Here is a 20,912-nt window from a genome sequence, read left to right as displayed (position 1 = left end):
ATAATACCCCTCTAATTAATCATCTGAATTGAGATGTGTGAATATGTAAGAAAACAAATTTTTGAGTCTAAAAAATAATGCATCTTGCAGTACATTATTTAGACTGTCTATTTTTAAGATTTTCATGTATTTATAGATCTACTTGATTTGAATTATTTGTAGAGTTTAAAACTTTATAATTGCATATGAAAATAAATTTTTAAGCCATCTTAAGAATTTTTTTCACCAAAATTTTATCTTATGATCATGCCCAACTTTGCATGTTTAAGGTTGCAACCTCACACAAACCACACCCAAAATAAAAAAGATTGGACATTACAAAACCATTTATTTTTAGAAAAGAGTTTATATAAGGTGTACGAGTAAGGTGCACCTAAAGAACCCACTAGAGAAGGTTGTTCTTATGCAACAAAACTCTCAAATCGATAATCTTCACCTCAAGATTCATAAACACAAAAAAAAAAAAAAAAAAAAAAAAGGGGGATTTCTAGTCCTAAAAATAGTTCATCTTCTAACACATTATATGGACCATCCATTTTCAATATTATTAAGTGCTTATAGATCTGTATGATAATCACAATTTTTAGAACTTTAAATTTCACAATTTGGGCCAACAACAGATATTCATCGCAAGGCTTTGTCGCATGGAAACTGTATTTTCAACAAAGTTTTGAAGTATACCTTACTTCAATACTACAATATTGACAACTTATACAGACGTCATCCTTATTTTAATACAAGGAAGTCATTGTCATTTTTAGCTAAAATCCAATACAATGTTGTCAGATACAGGTCAGATATAGGTCTAGCAGGCCAAGACCTATATATATATATATATATATATATATATATATATATATATATATATATGAACATATGAGCCCAACGTTTCAAATTGAATCTAGGCCGATCTGACGATCTCGAATGTCTGGTAGTATTTGACTTTTAGTTTTTTTTTTCTACAAATTCAAATCACTTAAAATTTTAGGCATGTGTTCATCAAAAATAGGTGAATCTTTGAAAAATATCAATAAAATATTTTACATAAAAAATAGACCAAAATACCTCTAAAATATTTCTCGAGATATTTTGGTCATTTTATTTTACGGATAATTTTTTTGATATTTTTATTGGGTGCGCCTTGATGAGAAGAACACATACCTAAAATTGTAAATAATTTGGATCTGTATAAAAATAAATAAAATTCAAGTACTTCCAGACATATGTGATCATTAGATTAGCCCAGATTCAATCTGGTCCGTTGGGCTCATATGTTCATATGATCTAGTGGACTAATCCCATCTCTTTCATATATATATATATATATATATATATATATATATTGATTATATGAGTATATATCTCTTGATAAAGTTGTGTCAATAACTCTCTCAAGATCAGTTAATAATTATCAATAACTATTGATATCTATCCAGAACTATTATTAATCGTATATTTATACGGGGTCTTGTATATTCTTAATTAATTAATATGGTATCAAAGTAATAGGCTCATCAACCTCAAGATCTGAGCTCGTACCTCAGAGTTACTGCATCATAGCTTGAGCTCTCTAAACACAAAGTCTCTCTCTCCTAAGTAATCTGGATTTATCTCTCTACATTTCTTCATGTGTTTCTGGCTACAACCCTATGCCATTGACTGGCTTTGATACAGTGGACAATCTCGATCTCTTCTTGGTTTGGCTAAGCTCTCGCTCCTCCTCTTACGCTGCTTCTTGAGCCTATTGGCAAGAAGCTTCTAGTATTCTGCTGCCTCAGCCTTGGCCTTTGGATATGTCTATCTTCCTTCAATTCCTTCAAGTTGTTTCCTCACTCTCTCTCTAGGAATTCGTTCCCATCGAGAGAGAGAGTCTGCTCATAGTTCGTTCCCAACATATCCCACAAATTTGTTCTCTCCACAAGGATATTTCCTAGTGTTGACGTGTGTGCAAAACTTTGGTATATAATTCCCTTGACTTTTAGCCCCTTCTTTTCTACCATGCACAAGTTTCGTCCTGCACAAGATCCTTGGCTCCATGTTTTTATCTGTGCTCTCTGATTTTGAACCCCTCCCTAAGCACACCGGCATTTTGTGATTTAGTTCGCACTTTTGTGATTTTTGTTTGCACGTGAGCCCTATCTTTGCTCTCAACACCACTCGCCTCCACTGCATGAAAATGTTGTGCGCGGAATATTTGGCAAATAAGAATATTTGGCAAATAAAGTACGAGAAATAAAGCATAAAACCCATACAATAATAACACAAAGATTTACGTGGTTCAACCCAAAAGGGCTACATCTATGGGCACGGTAAACTGAAATCTACTATACTAATGAAAGTTACATCAAATATTTTGGAACAAACTTCGACAAAAACACAAGTCGAGCAAACATTTTTAAACCACTCTCCATTCTTTCTCTTTACTTTTGGCAACTATTATCGACAATACCAGATAGAGATGCGATAACAACGAAAAACTTACTTTCTCTCTAACTAAAAGGGGAATAACCCAAAATCTCTATGGGAATCGCTTTTCTAAAAGAAACAAACAAGCCACTCAATTTTCGGGAGTCCAAAAGAGGCACCATTACAGTGTTTCTGTCCAAATGAAGCTCTCTTCTCTCTAAGATGAAATTGCATCTTATACACAAGACGCTTTAGCTCTCTCTCTCTTTAGAGGCACCACCATTCCCATATGATGACCCAAATATAACACAAATTTTCTGTACTTTCATCCCATATATGTAAAATTAGGAATCCATACTAAATATGAAACTTCCTATAAATCTTATATATATCTTAAAAGACCAAGAAATATATTCAAGAGTTCTAATCCTTTTTGGATTTCTATTCCTTTAGGAAACTTATCAATATAAATCTTAATCCCACATAATATGATAATATTTAAATATCACATAATATGGATCAATCTTAATCAATCCCATAAAATATGGGATTTCCTTTTGAGGGTAATTTTGGATAGCACCAAATCCTATAGAAAAGACTTCCCCTTTGCACAAAAACTTCAGCTCTTCTTTTCGTCTATAGTTGAATCAAACAACACTCTCAGTTTATTGAGAGAAACTTATAGACCAAGGAAGCATTGCTAAAGGCCTCCGAGTCATGTTTCGACTCACTATCGAGTCAGTTTCTACTATCTGCAAAACAACATTTGTCTCTGTTTTGGACTGAGTTACTGAATTTGTCTTAGATCCACATCCACACTGAGTTCTGTTGGCTCTTCCAAGTGCAATTATGCACTTGTTGTTCAAGCAATTTGAGCATTGAGACCACTATTTCTATTGGTCACGCTATGCACGTGAAGAATTAAAAATGCAACTCGTTTGTTCATGCAATTTATTGTTCATACTTTCGTTTATGTAACTTATTGTTCAAACTCCAGCTGCTTTGTGTAACAGCATCTTGAGTTTGAAGGAGAGTATTAGCGTATATATATCTTGATTATATAGGTATATATCTCTTGATAATGTTAGGTGTCAATAAGTATCTCAAGATTAGTTAGTAATTATCAATAATTATTGGTATTTATCCAAAACTGTTATTAACCGTATATTTATATGGGGTCTTGTATATTCTTGATTAATTAATAAAGAGAAAGTTCTCTACAATATTTCGAGTTTCTAATATGAAGAACTTGTTTGACCTGAGTACACTCAATTCACTTATGATGAACAATCTAAAAAATACAAAGTTTGGAAACGCACCATAAAAGATGCATTTATTTTTAGGATTGTCTACAAAGAGATTATTTATCTTTTGTACATGGAGTTCGCAATCATTCTCACTCATTAGATGTCAAATTGGATAGCTTAATGTGAGTCACGAAGTCCGAGAATTTTTTTTGAATTTTGTGTTTATTCAATGACACTATTAAAATACGGATCGATGCCTCGGATCGGGCACTCCAAAAACCCATCTGAATTGATGAATCAACGATTCGAATCGGGAATCGTCTGACTTGGTTGGGTTAATCTTTAAAAAGATCCAAAAGAATTATTAAAATTCATTATAAATGTTATCTTTTAGGAATCCAATAAGAAACGAAAGTGCTACATTGATAACTTTCATATTTTTCATCAATTTGTGAATATTGAGACATTCTTTCTCTGAATAAACTTATGTTAACCATTAAATTCACATCATACAAAAGAAAAATCATAGAGGATAAAGTGTATCAATCATACATAGATTATAATAAAGAATAGACTAAATTTATGAAAAAGAGGCCACTAAAATTTCTAATTGGAGAAAAACCTTAATTCACTAAAAAAACCCAAATTATTACAACCTAATTATAATTTAAAATTATTACAACCTAACTAACTATAATATTATATACTGAAATTAAAATAGTTGGTTAACGTTTTATAATTATTTTACTATACAAACAATAACAAATCCAAAATATCTTATAATATCATTTAATTTAAAATGTATTATTGACAACTGTAAGAAAAATAATACATTATATGATTTATAATGTAAAAAATAATAAATAAAATGAAATTTTGGATATCAATATAGAAATTATTTGAATGCGTATCAATTTTCGAAATAACACTTCAATTTTTTAAAATTTTATTTTTTTAGAATCTAGAATGAATTTAGTAAAAAATATCGTTAGTAGAAAGATATAATTTCAAATGAAATAATATTTTTTTAACAACATTATTTCAGGCTTATTTTTTATTTTTTTCACAACAAAAGTAATATATTACATTATTTATAATACAAAAATTAATAAATAAAATAAAAATTTGGTTGAAATTATCTGAATGCGTACCAATTTTTCAAACACTTTAAATTTTCAAAATTTTCATTTTTTAAATTCTAGAATAAATGTTGTACTTGAAATGGAATAAATTTTCTTTTTAATAACATTATTTTCTACTTATTTTTTAATTTTTTTACAACAAAAAATTATTTCTTTTAGAACAAAAATTTATTTTTTATAGAACAAAAATAAAAATTTTTTTAACAATATTATTTTCTGCTTATTTTGTCTTTTTTTACAACAAAAATTTAATTTTTTTAAAACAAAAATAAAATAATGTGGGGTGCAAACCTCTGAGGCATCCATCAACTAAGAGGAAGGAATGACCATAAAGCCATGCCGTTACAAGTGTATGAACTTTTCATATTAATAATACTTATTCAATATCTATTTTAATTTAACGCACCTCGTGGGAATTAACCCACATCCAAGAATGAGTATCAAAGTTTATTGTATAAATTGTTTCGCTGTACTACCCTAAAACTCGAGGCTGTGATGCTGTACTATCTAAGGCTTGCCACATCATATAGGCGGTTTATGGTTCACAGTTCTAATCTAGAACCGGTAATCACTCTACAATGGATAAATTGTCTCCTTATAGACAGTCCCCTATTTTTAAACAATTTTGAAATTTAAGGGACAAAAATGAGTGTGACTATCATGTACAATGGATAATTTGTCTCCTTGTATCCCCTATTTTAACCTAATAAACATAGGCAGACTATTTGTTGGAATGATTAAATCTAAGCTTTAGAGACACCTATTTTTATCCTAATTTTTGTTGATCGCCTTGTAGACCAATGTAGGGAAAATCGAACCCGAATAGTTAACCAGATAAGGGCTCGAAAGTGTTTACTCGATACTAACCGGTAAATCAACCAGTTCAACCAGCCTAACCGGGCATGTCCTGGGCAATAAAACATAGTATTAAAAAATAAAAATATAGGAAATAATAAAAAAATGAAAAATATATTTAACATATGATTAAACAAATCATATCCAAATGAAGTTAAAAATTAATGAAAAAAATGTATTTTAAAGAATTGATTTGTGCCTAAAAGTATTTTTGAAAATTTTCAAAAATAAAAAAATATAAAAATAAATATTAATAGCCAAGACAATTTCCAATCTTTTGCCAAAATAATAAAAACATTAAAAAAATGAATTATAAAGAAAATCCCTTCTTTTTTAGGATTTTATATAATTTTTAAAAATATCGAGCCGGCTCACCAAAAGCGGCCGAAACCAACCAGGCAATTAGGATTTCAACCGCTCGATTTTTACTACACTATAATAGACATTCGATTAATAACTAAAATAAAATTATTACTCTATTATTTTATTTAAATAGTAACGGTGTGAAGGTCTTATTTTAAATAATAACCGTATTAATGTCTTATCACACTAATCCGTAACTCTTATACTAGACACAACACTCGTGTCGTGTAACACTCCCATGACCAAACATTTGCACACAATTCCTATCTAATAGAGATAATGTTATAGAGAATAGCAAAGACAACTAGGGTTTTTGACATGCGTGTGTCTTGCTCCGTTCTTTTTCAACTGAAATTCATTTTCTTCAGCCATGACTACCTGCACATCTCTCTTTCCTGCACCCATTTAGCCATATTTTAGTATGCATCATTCATATCAACATGCCCGAACGTGTAACATAACATAGACATATGGCATAGATGCATAGGGGTTTTCCTTAAGAAAATTGTATGATTTAATGGACATACAAATATGCTTATGCATGGATAACCACACACATATTTATAAGAAAAATATCTTCGTATTTTTTATTTTTAGGTTTTTTTTCACAATAGATCCAAAATTTTAAAAGATATCATGGAACATAAAATTTGGACAAATTTTATTTCTTCTAACCCACTGAGCTAATTTAAACCTGTTTTTTTAGGCAAAACAAATCTAAAAAAATGTCTTTTCTAAAAGCCATCCTCTCAAACTTCTAGAGAGAGAGAAGGGGTTCATGGAGGTGAGATGTTAGCGAGAGGAGAGAGAGAGGTGTTTGAAAAAATACGGTAGTAGAGAGACAAAAAAAGAGAAAGAAGTTTAGAGTATATAAGTGAAGAGAGAAAAATGATTGTGTTTAGAAATAACATGTTTTTCTCACATTTGTTTAGGTTAAAGAATAAGTTTAAAGAAGCCAGGAAGTTAAAAGATATCTTTTTAAACATTGAGTTTATCAAGAAATGAAACCTAAAAATATGAAATATAAATATATTTTTCCTTATTATTTATATACTTCGTATCATCTTAAACTCACACTCACCCACATATATGGAAATGCGTTTTATGCATGTATGTGTGCATTACACATGCATACATTACCATTAAATCATCTATTTCTTGATTATAAGCCAAGGGATGCTTAATAGGGTTTGTGGATGAGATGGGATGCATATTAAAGCATATCTATAAATTTATCAAATAATATAAATACAAAATCAAATAGGGGATATTGCAATTGGCAGATCTATCGGATGCCAAATCGGGAACGTATAAGGGATGATATTGCATCAATAGGCTATGGACGCCTAAAAGGTCCACACACATAATTGAATGCTTTGGGTTTAAACCAAGCTCATCCAACGATCAAAATAAATTTATTTTTGGTTTTTATTTAAAAAGGAGATTAAGCTGAAATACGGGTCCTAGAATTTTTTTATAAGTATAATTGAAGAAAATTAATTAAAAAATTATTTTGAATAAAAAAAAAATATCGATCAAAATAAATTTAGAGGCATTTTAATTATTTTTTATTTAAAATAATTTTTTAATCATTTTTTTTAATTATCTTTAAAGGAATGATCCTATAAGACTCTCCCCCACTTATGTATGTAGGATCCCAAAAGATCACCATTAAAGTTGGTACGGATCTCTAAAAAAGTTATCAAATGGGTGTGGGACTTGACTTTTCTATAGATTTGTGTCAAATTTAATGGTAATCCTTTGGGGTCCTGCACACATGGATAAGAGAGGTTCCTATAGGTTCATTTCTCTTATCTTTATGAAAGTAAGCCTATACCCTAAAATTTAGATAAATATTTTATTGAAATAAAATATAAAAAATAAAATATGAAAGAAATTTTTGGTCATTAGAATGGGCCTTATAAAATCTCAACCATTCAAAAGAAGCTTCTGCACCATTTCCTTCCACTAGCCCATATGAGGTAGATACTATAATTTTCAAAAAAATATTGGGTTATTTCATACTTTAAATAAATTAACTCTAAACAATGATGGACTTATTGGGCTAGATTTACTTTAAAATCCGTTACAATTTTGAAGGGATTAATATCGGAAGAAAAAGAATCCCGTCCACATGATGTGGGCGGGTGGAAGGGTACATGAGTACCTTCCGGTGGTTCAGATTTCGGTAGGCCAAATCTAACAGCCACGAATTAGTCTCATATCGGATACCATACTTCTTAAGTTTTTCAAATTAGAGAACTTATATGTCCATCAAATAAATTTAAAAAATCAGGCAGCATTTCGACCATAATCAACCATGTAAAAATCACCATTTCACAGCGGCCAGGCATGGTACAAACCCGAAATATTGCCCGATATACATCAAATTTCATAATGAATTTTTGAATAATGATATTACCTTCTGAATCTCGGAGCAGCATGATCCCACACATGCACCCTTGTTGCCTCACTTCTTAGGTCTTCCCTCAAACTTGGGCTCACAGTTTCCTTTCTTAATGCAATCTACAAGCATCTGTGCCGAATCGATCCCTAAAATAATAAAAATGGAAAAGTAACCATGAACAACTATTGCTTATAAGCTCATGCACTCATAATAAGAAGAAATGGAAATAAAGTGAAGCTTGAACATACCAGATAAATAGGCTCCATGAACATAACCATTGTAATGCTCACTAGTATGCTCCCCAGTGAAGTAAACGTTGCCAACTGGTGCCTACAGTCGATTACCCACATTTTACATCCTTCCATTGTTTTGAAATACTAACAATTTCGTTTACGCGAAGAACTTTCCAAATCGAGTCCGGATTCACCCAGATTTGAAAACATATTGTTTTGAAATACATATGGTAATTTCCAAAGCCAAAATAGTAACGGATAATGCGTGATTGTACCCATTTTTATATGCATACAATGCTACTTATGTATGATAGCATTGAATACAAACTCGTTGAGTCTGACTCGGACTCACTCGAGTCGCATGAATTTGGAAGGCTGTTAAGAACTGAAGCAAACACACGAGAACAGGCAAAGTCTAAACCATTTTTAATATTTTGTTATTATTTTTTTATTTGGACCCGATTGAGTTGTCTGGCCTGACTTGAACTCGGGACTCTAGTGAGTCCGACCCCTCTCCTTACTTTTTATCACTGTATGTTAGATAGAAGTTCTCACCCTTATTTGATCATACTCAAAACGGCTGACCCCAATTGGCCAATTAGAGAAACTACCCTTGTAAAACCGATTTGACCACCATCGAGGAACAAGTATAGCTTTTGCATCAGGGATGTTTTTCCCAAACATGTTTCTCAACACCTCCATGGCTTCAGCTTTTGTCTCTTCATCTGATTGTTGCTCTATCCTTCTTGACTCATCATCTGTGACTGTCACTAGAAGAACGTTCGATCCAGGGTAATTGTTCTCCATTTGCTGCAAATCCAATCACAATCCTCTTGATATTTATTGAAACTTAACCATATTTAAAGTCATCTATAGACTAAAATATCGTAGAAATTTACAGAAAAGGAAACTTAAGTTTGCAAATGATGATTCACCTGCCATATAGGATAATACCCACGTTTCTCGTCAGCATATATAAAAAATTCGGTCCCGGGTCCAGTCGGCCAGAATTTGTAGGGGAACTTGAGAAGGATCTTAGTGTAGACGGCCATGTTAAATTGGTAGAGTGCTAGTAGCTTCCAATGCTAAATGAAATAGTAAAGCTCTCTGTAAGTAAGATCTCCTCAAACAACAGGCCATGGGATTGAATCTCACTCTTACTACGCAAATAAAAAGTCAATTTCAACAAAAACATAAGAAGACATGTCATTAAGGGCTTACAGGCAAGTCAGGAAGAAATTTGATGAGATTTGTCTGGAGGACACCAATGCTCACCGAAACCATTGCATATTTTGCTCTGTACATGGATCCGTCCTCCGTTTTGACGATTACTCCACTACGTGAGTAACGGATCTCCCTCACAACCTACAAATATTCTCCTTTTATTCATCTATAATGGCATGTAGTCCTAAGAAAAAACTGCTGCATTCTGAGATCTAACATTTCGTATATTTGCTTATAAATTAAAACTTGGAAAATATGTGGAGACAGTGAGTTTCAATGAAGAAACAATTTGTGATTTAATGGCAAGTACAAAGACTCACCATTCCTAAAAAGTTTTGGCAGGTTTCTTAGGGGTTGATCCAGATTATACAGTTTACAATTTCTCTATGATGGAAAAGATATTCCCATGGAAAGAGCATAGAGTCATAGAGGTGGTGTACTATTGCTGTAATACAATGTTATCTCCACCATCTGTACTCCACAAGGAATCGTAGAGATGAACTATACTCCCCCTCAAATGTGACACTATGAAATGTCAGGAAGGTGCTTAACTCTTACCCAACATCTTGAGCATGGAAATGGAGAAACTTAGAAATGACATGACATGGGTAATGCAGCGCAAAGTAACAATCAAACTTGATGTGTCTTGGGTTTCTCTAAAGAGACTCAGGGCGCGTCTTAAATAGACAAGTACAAATGACAAGACTAGAGCTGGTTTTAAATAGGCAAATATAGATGATAATAGTAGAAAACAAATCACAGACACCTATATTGATTACAATATATGCTTCCATATTAAACTAATAGAAAATATATATACTTTCTTTTGACACTTGAGACAATATATATTTTCCTTTCACACTTAAGATATAGCATTATGAATGGTGTATGAGTACATAGTTACATACTGCATACTACAGTACAATCCACTTTCTTTTGTAAGATGGGTATTCCTTGCATTCGTGCAAATGATCAACAAAGTTTGGAATCTACATAGTTCTAAATAGTTACCAATAATTCAAAAATAAGACAAATCCAAATGCTTACCATTCAAAAAAAGAGGAAAAAAAAAATCATTACCTTATTTAGCAAAAGACGTGGATCACTTATATTTGCCGTGTGTTTGGAGGTGGTGAGAAATTGATGAGCAATGTGATAGACCATGCTTTCATAGCCTCGGGTGTCAGCTACAAAGTTGAGATCTTCTCCAAAATTAGCAAAAGTTGGAAGGGGCTCCGTGTTTTGTAAACTTGTAATCCTTGGTGGCTCAGCAAACTCATAGTCGTAGGTGTAGTAGTCGATGGCCATGTCCAGTGGGCTTGTAGGAACTCTAATGGTAAAAGCCCACAATTTGAGAGAGAGAGAGAGAGAGAGAGAGAGAGATAGTCACCCGTGTGTTTCAGACATGTGCATAAGAGAGTTCACATAAAAAAAGGTGCTTTAGACTCGACTGTGGTTTGTATAAGGCATGAACCTTTAACAATGCAAGTAAGGCACGCCTATAAATTATGCTAAAAATATAGTTTTGGTGCTAGAAAATTTTATGATGGTCTAAAAAATTGTTTTGGTTCCTAGCCTTGAAACTTAAAGCTTTTAAAGTGGTGCAAATCAAGTAAATCTATAAACACATGAAAATCTTGAAAATTGGCATTCTAGGTAATATGCTAAGGGCTATAATATTTTCAAAACCTCAAATTAAATGTTTTTTTTTTCACATTTATATACATTGAGGTCAAGATGATCACTTCGAGGGTTTTGTAGTGTCGGATTACTCTCTTATGTTAGATTTTTGTGGTACATGTTACTTCTATAGTATAAGATTGACACCTTATACAAACTTTTTCCTAAAGTCTTTTGCTGGTTCACTAGAAAAAGAAAAGTGTACATACTCAAAATAAGTTTTCAGTGTTAGAGAACAGATCATATTTTTGACATTTTATGTCTAGATATTTAATTTTTTATTTTTGAACTGCCCAAGCACAAAAAGTTACGTGTTTAAGTGTTTTGGGAATATGATTTTCGAACCCCCGAAAATACACATACAAAAAGACATGAGGCATTTTGGAGGTTCGGAATCCAACATGGAATAAAAAACTGTTTGGGTCTTTTTATATTGGCTGCAGTTGGCATACGGATGCATCCGTAGTTGTAGAGGTAAGGTGCACCTTCAAATTTTATCATGGTATATAATTTTGATGTAAAATGTTCTTAGGATTATCTCAAAATCTATTTTTATATCTACTTATAAAATTTTAAATTTAAAAAATGGTTAAAATTTGAAATGTTTCTTGAAATTTGGGTCTTTTCTATAAACATATGAAAACCTTGAAAATGGACAATGTAGATAATATGTTGTAAAATGCACTATTTTTTAGACTTAAAATCTTTTTATTTTTCATGGTCATACATCTTAAAGTCGAGATGATCAATCAAAGGGTTTTTCAACATCAAAACCACCTTTTCCGATGGATTTTTGAGGTGCATCCGTAGTTCTACATTATATGGTTGCATCCTTATATTAACTTTTTCCTTTATATTTGTGGTGATTCAAAAGTTCAATTTTTGAACAATGATTGAAACATAAATAAATAAAATTTAAAATTTGAACACCGTAATTTTGTAGTGTCCAAAAATATGGATAGTTCTTAAATACCAAAACTTATCTCTGATTTGTATCTTGATAAAAAGGAAGAGGATAGGGAGAGCACCAACTTGTTACATAGCCTTTGGGATGCTAATATGGAGATGTCTTCTTCTTTGTTTCTTGACATAGAGGTAGAAAGTGCCGTGGTATAGTTTGATCTCTCATCGGCTACATCAAAAGCCACCGTAGCGACCGCATGTGGATAAAGACCACCGCTGCATCCACATAAAAAGACGGTAAATTATCCACCGCCGCACACAAAACTAAGCTTGAGAATGGGTCAGATCGAGACCAGATCCACCAGAAAAGGTCCACCACCATCCGGATGCGGATCCAAAGAATACACATGGGATCTGGATCCTAATATGGACCAAATCGGATCCAAAAAGTTATTTTATATATTATTTTACATCGATAAAATAATACATAACAAAAACATATTATATAATATATATGTATATATAAAATAATATAAAATATATTAATAACTAGGTTGGATCCTGATTGGATCCACTTGTACCCTGATTTGATCTAATTATTATTCAGATCCAAATTTTGGATCCAGATTCGATAAGTAGAATCCAATACTTGGATCCATACCCACATCCAGATAGGATCCAAAATTCGAGTTTTAGATCCAAACTAGATAAATTCTCAACCCTATACAATGCAGACCATGTGTATAGTATATATTATTACTTTGTCGATTGATAGATGATGTTTTGGAATAAAACGAGGATTCCATAAGGTCTAGGTTTTATGAAAACAAAATAAAGCCTCACATTGAATCCTTGTCCAGAAAGTACTTTTAGCAAAGGAAATATCTACGATGCTGTATAATCAAATTCTAAGACCAATAATAAAATTTGAATCTAAAAAATGATACAGATTTTGTAGATTTGTGAACACTTATTTCGAGGGTGAAATAGACGATCTAGATAATTTTTTATAATATACACTCTTTTTAGAGCTTGAAATCCGAATTTGGCTTTACAACCATAATGTTCAAGTAGGGATGACTCATGTAACGGTTTTCCAAAACTTGAATTGTAATTATGGATGAGTTATGAGGTGAGGCTTCACTTACTTTTATAGGGCTGCAGCCCTATCAAACCATATTCCTTTGGAAGGATTAATATCATACACATACACGCACTATGATTGGAAAAAAAAAAAAAAAATACTATACACGTTCAGCATTGATATATATTATGAAATGGGTGCAGTTTGTATAGAGCCTAGGCTCTAAACAACCAAATTAGAGCCTACCTTCACATAGTTCCGAGAAATGTGGTTTTAATACTGGAAATTTTTATGATAACCTTAAAATATATTTTCATTTTTATTTATAAAGTTTAAAGGTTAAAAAATAGCATAGATCGACACATCTATGAAAACTCGAAAATATTGAAAATCAAACGGTCCAAAAATACCTTACAAAATACACTATTTTCAAAACATGCAATCCATTTTTTTCTCATGTTTATGCATCCTGAGGTCAAAACGATCAATTTTAAGATATTTAGGCATCCAAACAACCTCCTCTAGTGAAAGTTTTGAGATAGGCTCTTATTTGATTGTTTAGAGCGTCAGCTCTATATAAACATTTCCCTTGAAATATGCATTTTCTGAAGTAAAGTAAACCACAAGGACAAGTAACCGGCCTTACTGATGCGTATAGATATTGGCAGTGACGTTATCATAGTCGGACTGGAAGTTACGAAGCTTTAGTTTCTGGGCGAGGTCCCAAATGGGGTTCATTTGTTTTCCATTTACACCTTCAACCCAATTTGCTCCAATCTCCACATTGAGCCCTTGAAATGTGGTCTTGCACATGCGACCACCAATCCTATTAGTGGCCTCTAATATCAAGAAATCTTTGATTCCTGCTTCAGATAATGTCTTTGCAGCTGTGATACCTGAAAATTGAGGTACCCAAGAGAAGACTTGTCAGTCCTCAGCAGTGTGCTAAAACTCGAGCAAGTTCACTCGGATTCGTGTGAGTCTACATGGACTCCGCCAAGTTACTTAAAAACTCGCCAAAGTAAGCAAGAACAGGCCAAACTGGGTCCAGTTTGTACTGACGAAATGGACCTGAGACTTGCCAACTCCGAGCCTTGTTTTTTAACCTTAATCAGGGAAAAATATCCAACCAACGCTCCTAAATGGTATAATGTAAAATAGTTAAAACAGATACACTGTATATGCTTATAAACGAATCGCAGGTATGAGCCATTGCTTTTAAGCCGATATGGATCATTAGCAAAATAGCGGCTCATGTCTGTCGCTCATTGATAATTACAACGGTGGATGCGTGGTCTGGGTACCTTATATGATCCCCATACAAGTACAATATACGGTTACAGGAAGGAAGCTCAAATATTATAAAATATAGTACTGGTTTAACGAGGGTAAAATAACTGTAAGTTTTGGTTGATAAATAGTTGAGATTAATTGTATATGAGTAAATTTTTTGCATTAGAATCTGAGGTTGGTCTCTTCAACCTAATAGTATGAGTATTGGAAAAATTATAAATACTCCCCAATTTTAACTTTCAATATATCTTACAACTCAATACTTTTTTTATTATATGGTAAACCTTAATATTATTTTTTTTTATATTTACCTCGAGTCATATAATCAAACAATTTATGATCAAAATATTAATTTTCTCTCTCTTTCCCTTTTCAAGACATATTCTCTCTCTAGTTACAAACAAACTCTCTCTCACCTGTCCTCTCTATCTCCCTCCGTCAGTTTTCTCTCTTTATCTCTTTCTACCCTTCCTTACTCTTTTTCTATCTACCCTCACCATTTTTCTCTATCTATATTTCTCTCTACCCTCTCTCACTACTTTTCTTTTTATCTTTCACTGTCTACCCTCCCTCACTTTCTCTATCTCTCTTTCTCTCTCTACCTTCTCTCATTCTTTTTCTCTCTACTACTCACATGCTTGTAATGAAAACACGTTTTTGTGCCTGACCAACTAAAATTTTACAGTCGGGAACAAAGACATGTCGAACCGCAAATAAATTTCGATTTGGCACAAAAAATGTGCTGAACCGCATTATGGGTATAAGAAAGTTATTGGAATCCAATACGGTCCGACAAGTTTTTATGCCAGACAGCAAATTGTTTTTCGTTTCGATACAAAAACGTGTTGAACCGCATTATGGGCACGTGAGTGGTAGAGAGAAAAAGAACTGAGGGAGGGCAAAGAGAGATAAGAGAGAATAAAGGAGAGTAGAGAGAGAAAAAGAGAGGGCATGGGTGGAGAGAGGTAGGGAGAGAAAGTAAGAGACGGCCACCCGTGTAAAATGACAAAAGATGTAAAATGACAAAAGAGAAAACAAAAAGGAAAAGTGGAAAAAAATGGCATTTTAGTTTAAAAAAGCTTTGACTATTTGACTAGGGGTAACTACAATGAGTAATAATGTGGGGGTTTAGAGTATAATAGAAAACGTATTGGGGTTAAGACGTGTGGAAAGTTGAAATTGGGGGTCTCTATAATTTTCCTAATGGGTCGTTTGGGTATTGAAAATATAGTCTAGGAAATATATTACTGACATAATATATTACCTACAAATAGATTGATATTGTTTTGGTAATATTCATATGCAACTTGGAAAATACTTGGCTACTGAAGAAATCTGGGAAAATGCATTATCACTATCTTGGCTAAAAAGTATTGTCTTAAGTTTATCGACAGTAAGGTGGTTTTTTTGACATTTTAAAAGTTTATTCCTTTTCTCTCTGGCCATAAACTCTAAAATTTACAGACACTCATCATCAAAATTTCTCTCTTCCAACCAATTTCTCGCTCTAAAATCTTTTCTCGCTCTAAAATCTGCAGGTCCATAAACTCTCAAATTCACAGGTACTCACCATCAAATTTATTCTCTTCCAACTAATTTCTCTCTCTAAAATCCGCAAGACCATAAACTTTCAAATATACAGCCACTCATCCTCAAATTTTCTCTCTTCCAACCAATTACTCTCTCTAAAATCTGCATGAGCCAACCAACAGAATCTCCTCTCTGACCATAACTCATTATCTCTATCTCAATTTTACAGCATCCGTCTTCATAATCTTCTCAATGAAACAATGGCGAATAATAACCTGTGCATCACATTCCCAACCTTCTTTAATCGTCCAGTTTCATTGAACATAATGCAATCACCCGTGAGCCTATGCACTGTTGTCACCTACACTCAATCGAGCATCCAAAAATGGCTTGACAATGGCTACGATACTTGCCTTGCAACTAACCAAATCCTTCAAACAAAAAATTCATCTAGATATTCACCCGGGCCACAATAAATCACTAGTGTCTGTCATCTGGACCACGCAATGGATGTCCCATGTTGTATTATTTGACCACCGAACATTGATGTGTTGCATCCAAAACCCCGTGGATTATAGGTGTATGGTAAATTGTCTCAAATATTTATTTTCCAAACCTAGGTTCTTTGAAATTCAGTACAAATAGTTCTTACGAAGAATAACAGGAGGCTGTGACATATTGGTACGTGAAAATTTAAAAAAATTGTGGCAGTGGCTATACCCTGTCACTTTGGCTACTCTTTAATGCCTTATCAAAATTTGGATGGAAGAGAATCAGAGCCCGAACCCTAATCGAAACGAACCATTTTATTCCTAGTTCAGGCCTTGTCGAACCACGCCATATCCAAGGCATTGTTGGAGTCATGGTTTCTTAAGAGATATTGACTAAGGTTGGTCGATTTGCTAGAGAGAGAGAAATTGAGAGTTCCTTGTTAAAGCGGGTTTGTATACTTGTTCTTGTTAGTATTTTAATGGCGGCCATGAGCTTGGAGATTTGGAGAAAAGCAGTCAGGGTTTTGGCTCTGGGAGAACATTGCCAAGGATTCGGAGGTCAACTTTTAGTTGCAGAAAAAACAAGGGATCATAGACACCGTAACGAGGGGAAATTAGGGGCGAGCCAATTTCATACGTTTGGGGGAAGGGGGAGAGAGAGAGAGGCATGAGAGAGAGAAAGTAGGGCTTACCAGGTTTGTTAGGTTTTTGAGAGCTTGAGGTGGCGAGCCTCAGATTTTGAGATTCTAGCTAGAGATAGGTTTTCTTTTCAGGCAGTTGGCATACGGATGCATCCTTAGATATAATGCATATTCAAATTTTATCATGGTAAATAATTATGATGTAAAATGTTTTTAAGATTTATTTCAAAATTTATTTTTATATTTAATTATAAAATTTTAAATTTAAAAAATAATTAAAATAAAATAAACTTATAAACATATGAAAATCTTGAAAATAAACGGTATAGATAATATGTAAAAAATGTACCATTTTTTAAACTTAAAATCTTTTTATTTTTCATCCTCATACATCTCGAAATCGAGATGATCAATTAAAAGGTTTTTCCACCATTAAAACTACAATTTCCGATGGATTTTATAAATATATCCGTGGTTCTACATTATAAGGTTGCATCATTATATAAACTTTTTTTTTCTTTTTATTAAAGGACTTATCAAGTGCATAATAGATATTTTTGCTTCCTTACAATGGTTTCCTGATTTTTAGATAAATATCAGATAATCTATTTTTATTTTTTTATTATTAAAATATACCCGAATATTTGTAAACATCGTACTTTTTTTTATAATCTATTTTCATGTAATAGACCTTTAAATATTTTTCCATTAAAATCTGAGGTTTGTCACGTCAACCAACGTCTAACAACATTTATTAAGTTTGTCGTATTCGTCTTTTTTGTCCTGATAAATAATGCACTGTCCTCTGATAAAGAATGCACTGTCCTCTGTCCTCTGTCCTCTGTCCTCTGATAAATAATGCACTGTCCTCCTAGGGCTCTTCGTCCAAAGGTGTTGGCCACTATTTATTATTTTGTAACAGAGACGAAACTACCTCGTGTAAATAACATTCATCCAAGCAAAATTATAAGAAAAAGAGTTTCGATATACAACCAATTAAAAAATAAAAAAGTATAAAAGTATTCCATGACTATGTACAACTTCAATAGAATTTTTTTTTAACTTACCATGCACAACTTATCAGATTTCACGGTTATAAATAATTATGATCTCTACCTATCATTGTGTACAATCCCTTTAAAACATTCTCCAAATATGCTCTCTTACTATCAATATACCACCTATTAAAATTGAGAAAATTACATACGGATTCTATTTTCACCCCTTTATTATTATATAAAAATATTTTTTTCCCAAATTACAACGAGCACCCCACTCCTTGACAGCCTTTTTTCTTCTTTTTTTCACCCATTCCTTGACAGCCTTTTTTCTTCTTTTTTTCACCCACTCCTTGACAGCCTTTTTTCTTCTTTTTTTCACCCACTCCTTGACAGCCTTTATAGAACGCATACTGCGCATCTACTAGACCAGTCAAAGCACCTAACTGTGTTGATTTTTTTGAGCCATACAGAAATTTATTTCCCCTGAGATTATTACGTGAGTTGTAGAGATTTAAATCCCCAAAATTTGAGATATAAAGAGTATCCCTAACATGTATTTTACAGGGAGTAATTAGATCGTACACTCGTATAGGAGTAAATGATTTTTCTCGTTCAAAAGAATTTCAATATATAATTAATTAAAAATCTTAAGAAATTTACATATGAATACAAAAAAAGTATATAAAATACAAAATGGGTCCAATTTAGCTAAAAATTGAGTGGAGCCTCGGTACCCCATGTTATTAATTTTTTTGCCTGTAATGCCTCACGGTATGAGAATGTCATACTGAGGCTATTTTTAATTTTTTATTTTAAATTTTTATTTTTTTTGATAGTAGGGTTGTGTCCTAAAGTTTAAGGTAATACAAAGAGCCGTCTAAGGTAATATAAAGAGCCGTCTGAGGTCCTCATCCTCAGATTGCCTATGTTCCGCTATTAAAACTCAAATTAGGCAATTGAGGATGGGGACTTCGCATTCAGAAAGCCCTGATTACTCCAAATAATGGTTTGAGATCCCATCCTCACATCGCATATGTTTAGCTATAATAGCAAAAAAATAGCTAGTCTGACGATGGGGACATTTGGACTCAAACCTTGGATTAAGAGGCCATTGCTCTAAACCTTAGGACACAACCTAGGTATGGAAAAAAAACCAAAAAAATTAATTCAAAAGCAGTCCCAGACATCTAATCTTTTGCTAAATTAGATCCCTTTTATATTTTAGTTACACTTTTCGTATCCATGTGTAAATTTCTCAAAATTCTTCGAAATGTGCTCTCTCTCTGTTTACCAATTAAAGTTTCTTTTAAATAAAGTCCCAATACAATCTCTCTCTCTACCAATTAAAATTTCTTCCCAATAAAGTCCCAATACAATCTCTCTTTCTCTCCATCTCTCTCAAAGATACACAGAGACAGCTAAAAGAGGTATTGGTCCTTTTCACTGGAGGGAAATCCTGCAAAGTTTTTTTTTTTTGGTTATATTTGTAACCACAGCCTTGAATGTTTTTCACATTGCAGAAAACTTTAAACTTAATCAAAATTTTAAAATATTTGTCTTGATGAAACAACCCCAAATACCGTGTTTTCATTCTTCTTCAAATAGAAACCACGCTTCATTTGTGTTGCAAGTTGAAACTACACAAGGCATGCATGCAGAAAGAGAGATGCCTGCGTGCACATTGCACGCAGAGAGATCCATTGAGAGAGAGAGAGATCCATTCAAAGAGAGAGAGATGCCTGCATGCACACGGAGAGAACCATTTACAGAGAGAGAGAGAGGGAGACAGACCTGACATTCCGGCACCAATGACAATGACTGAGGTTGCAGAGGTGGCGGTTACAAAACTCAACCCCAAAATCCACACCAGTAAAAGACCTCTCACCTCCAACCCTTCCATGCCTGAAATGTAGAGCTTCAGCCTGGCCTTCTGTCTTCCTCACTAATGCCCGTCTCCACTCTTTATTTATAGTGATATTATCCACTGAATATCTAATACTCTAACATCGAGACCGTCTCCCTTCTTTATTTACAATGATATCATCCACTCGATATCTTATACTCTAAGATCGAGAAAGGTGACATGGTACACGTTATTGCCACATCTTTCCGCATCATAAACAGGTGGTATATGCTATGTTGTAGACCAACATTCACACTTTATTAGGGAAAAGTTTATATAGAGCGAAGGCGTTTTGTTTTTTTTTTTTTTTTTTAATAAAAATTTCACAATTTTATTGAACTGAAATGCAATTAGAGAGTCCGAAACATAAATAAAAAGAAGGGAGGAACTTCTTTTGGTAAGAGAATATGTCACTACATTAGCCTCTTTATAAACATGAATAAAAGAAATAGAAAGAGAAAATAAGAGATCCAAAAGATAAAGCCTTAAAGTTTTATAAAAACAGTTGT

General features: G+C 33.0%; 1 protein-coding gene across 1 annotated transcript; it reads right to left on the bottom strand.

Annotated features, from left to right (window-relative positions):
• Positions 1–6,132: 6,132 nt before the first annotated feature.
• On the bottom strand, positions 6,133–20,439 carry LOC18434810 (polyamine oxidase 1). The gene is made up of 10 exons (XM_006844873.4): positions 20,292–20,439; positions 14,191–14,440; positions 12,590–12,736; positions 10,958–11,207; positions 9,875–10,018; positions 9,589–9,738; positions 9,209–9,463; positions 8,669–8,750; positions 8,436–8,566; positions 6,133–6,408 (listed from the first exon to the last, which is right to left on the bottom strand). Exons 1-9 carry the CDS (start codon positions 20,398–20,400, stop codon positions 8,484–8,486), a joined length of 1,470 nt encoding a protein of 489 aa, XP_006844936.2. The 5' UTR covers positions 20,401–20,439; the 3' UTR covers positions 6,133–6,408; positions 8,436–8,483.
• Between the last annotated feature and the right edge of the window lie 473 nt (positions 20,440–20,912).

Source organism: Amborella trichopoda, chromosome 1 (assembly GCF_054954075.1).
Source record: "Amborella trichopoda isolate Santa Cruz 75 chromosome 1, AtrichopodaSantaCruz75HAP2 v2.0, whole genome shotgun sequence".
In the NCBI taxonomy this organism is placed as follows: domain Eukaryota; kingdom Viridiplantae; phylum Streptophyta; class Magnoliopsida; order Amborellales; family Amborellaceae; genus Amborella; species Amborella trichopoda.
Note: the sequence above shows the minus strand (reverse complement) of the source record. Positions and strands in the feature narration are given on the sequence as shown.

Coding starts and splice junctions, on each gene's coding strand:
- LOC18434810 (XM_006844873.4), bottom strand. CDS start 20,400: ATGGAAGGGTTGGAGGTGAGAGGTCTTTTACTGGTGTGGATTTTGGGG. Junction 11,208..12,589: donor TCCCAAAGGCTATGTAACAA/GTTGGTGCTCTC, acceptor TTTTACCATTAG/AGTTCCTACAAGCCCACTGG. Junction 9,739..9,874: donor AATTTCTTCCTGACTTGCCT/GTAAGCCCTTAA, acceptor TATTTCATTTAG/CATTGGAAGCTACTAGCACT.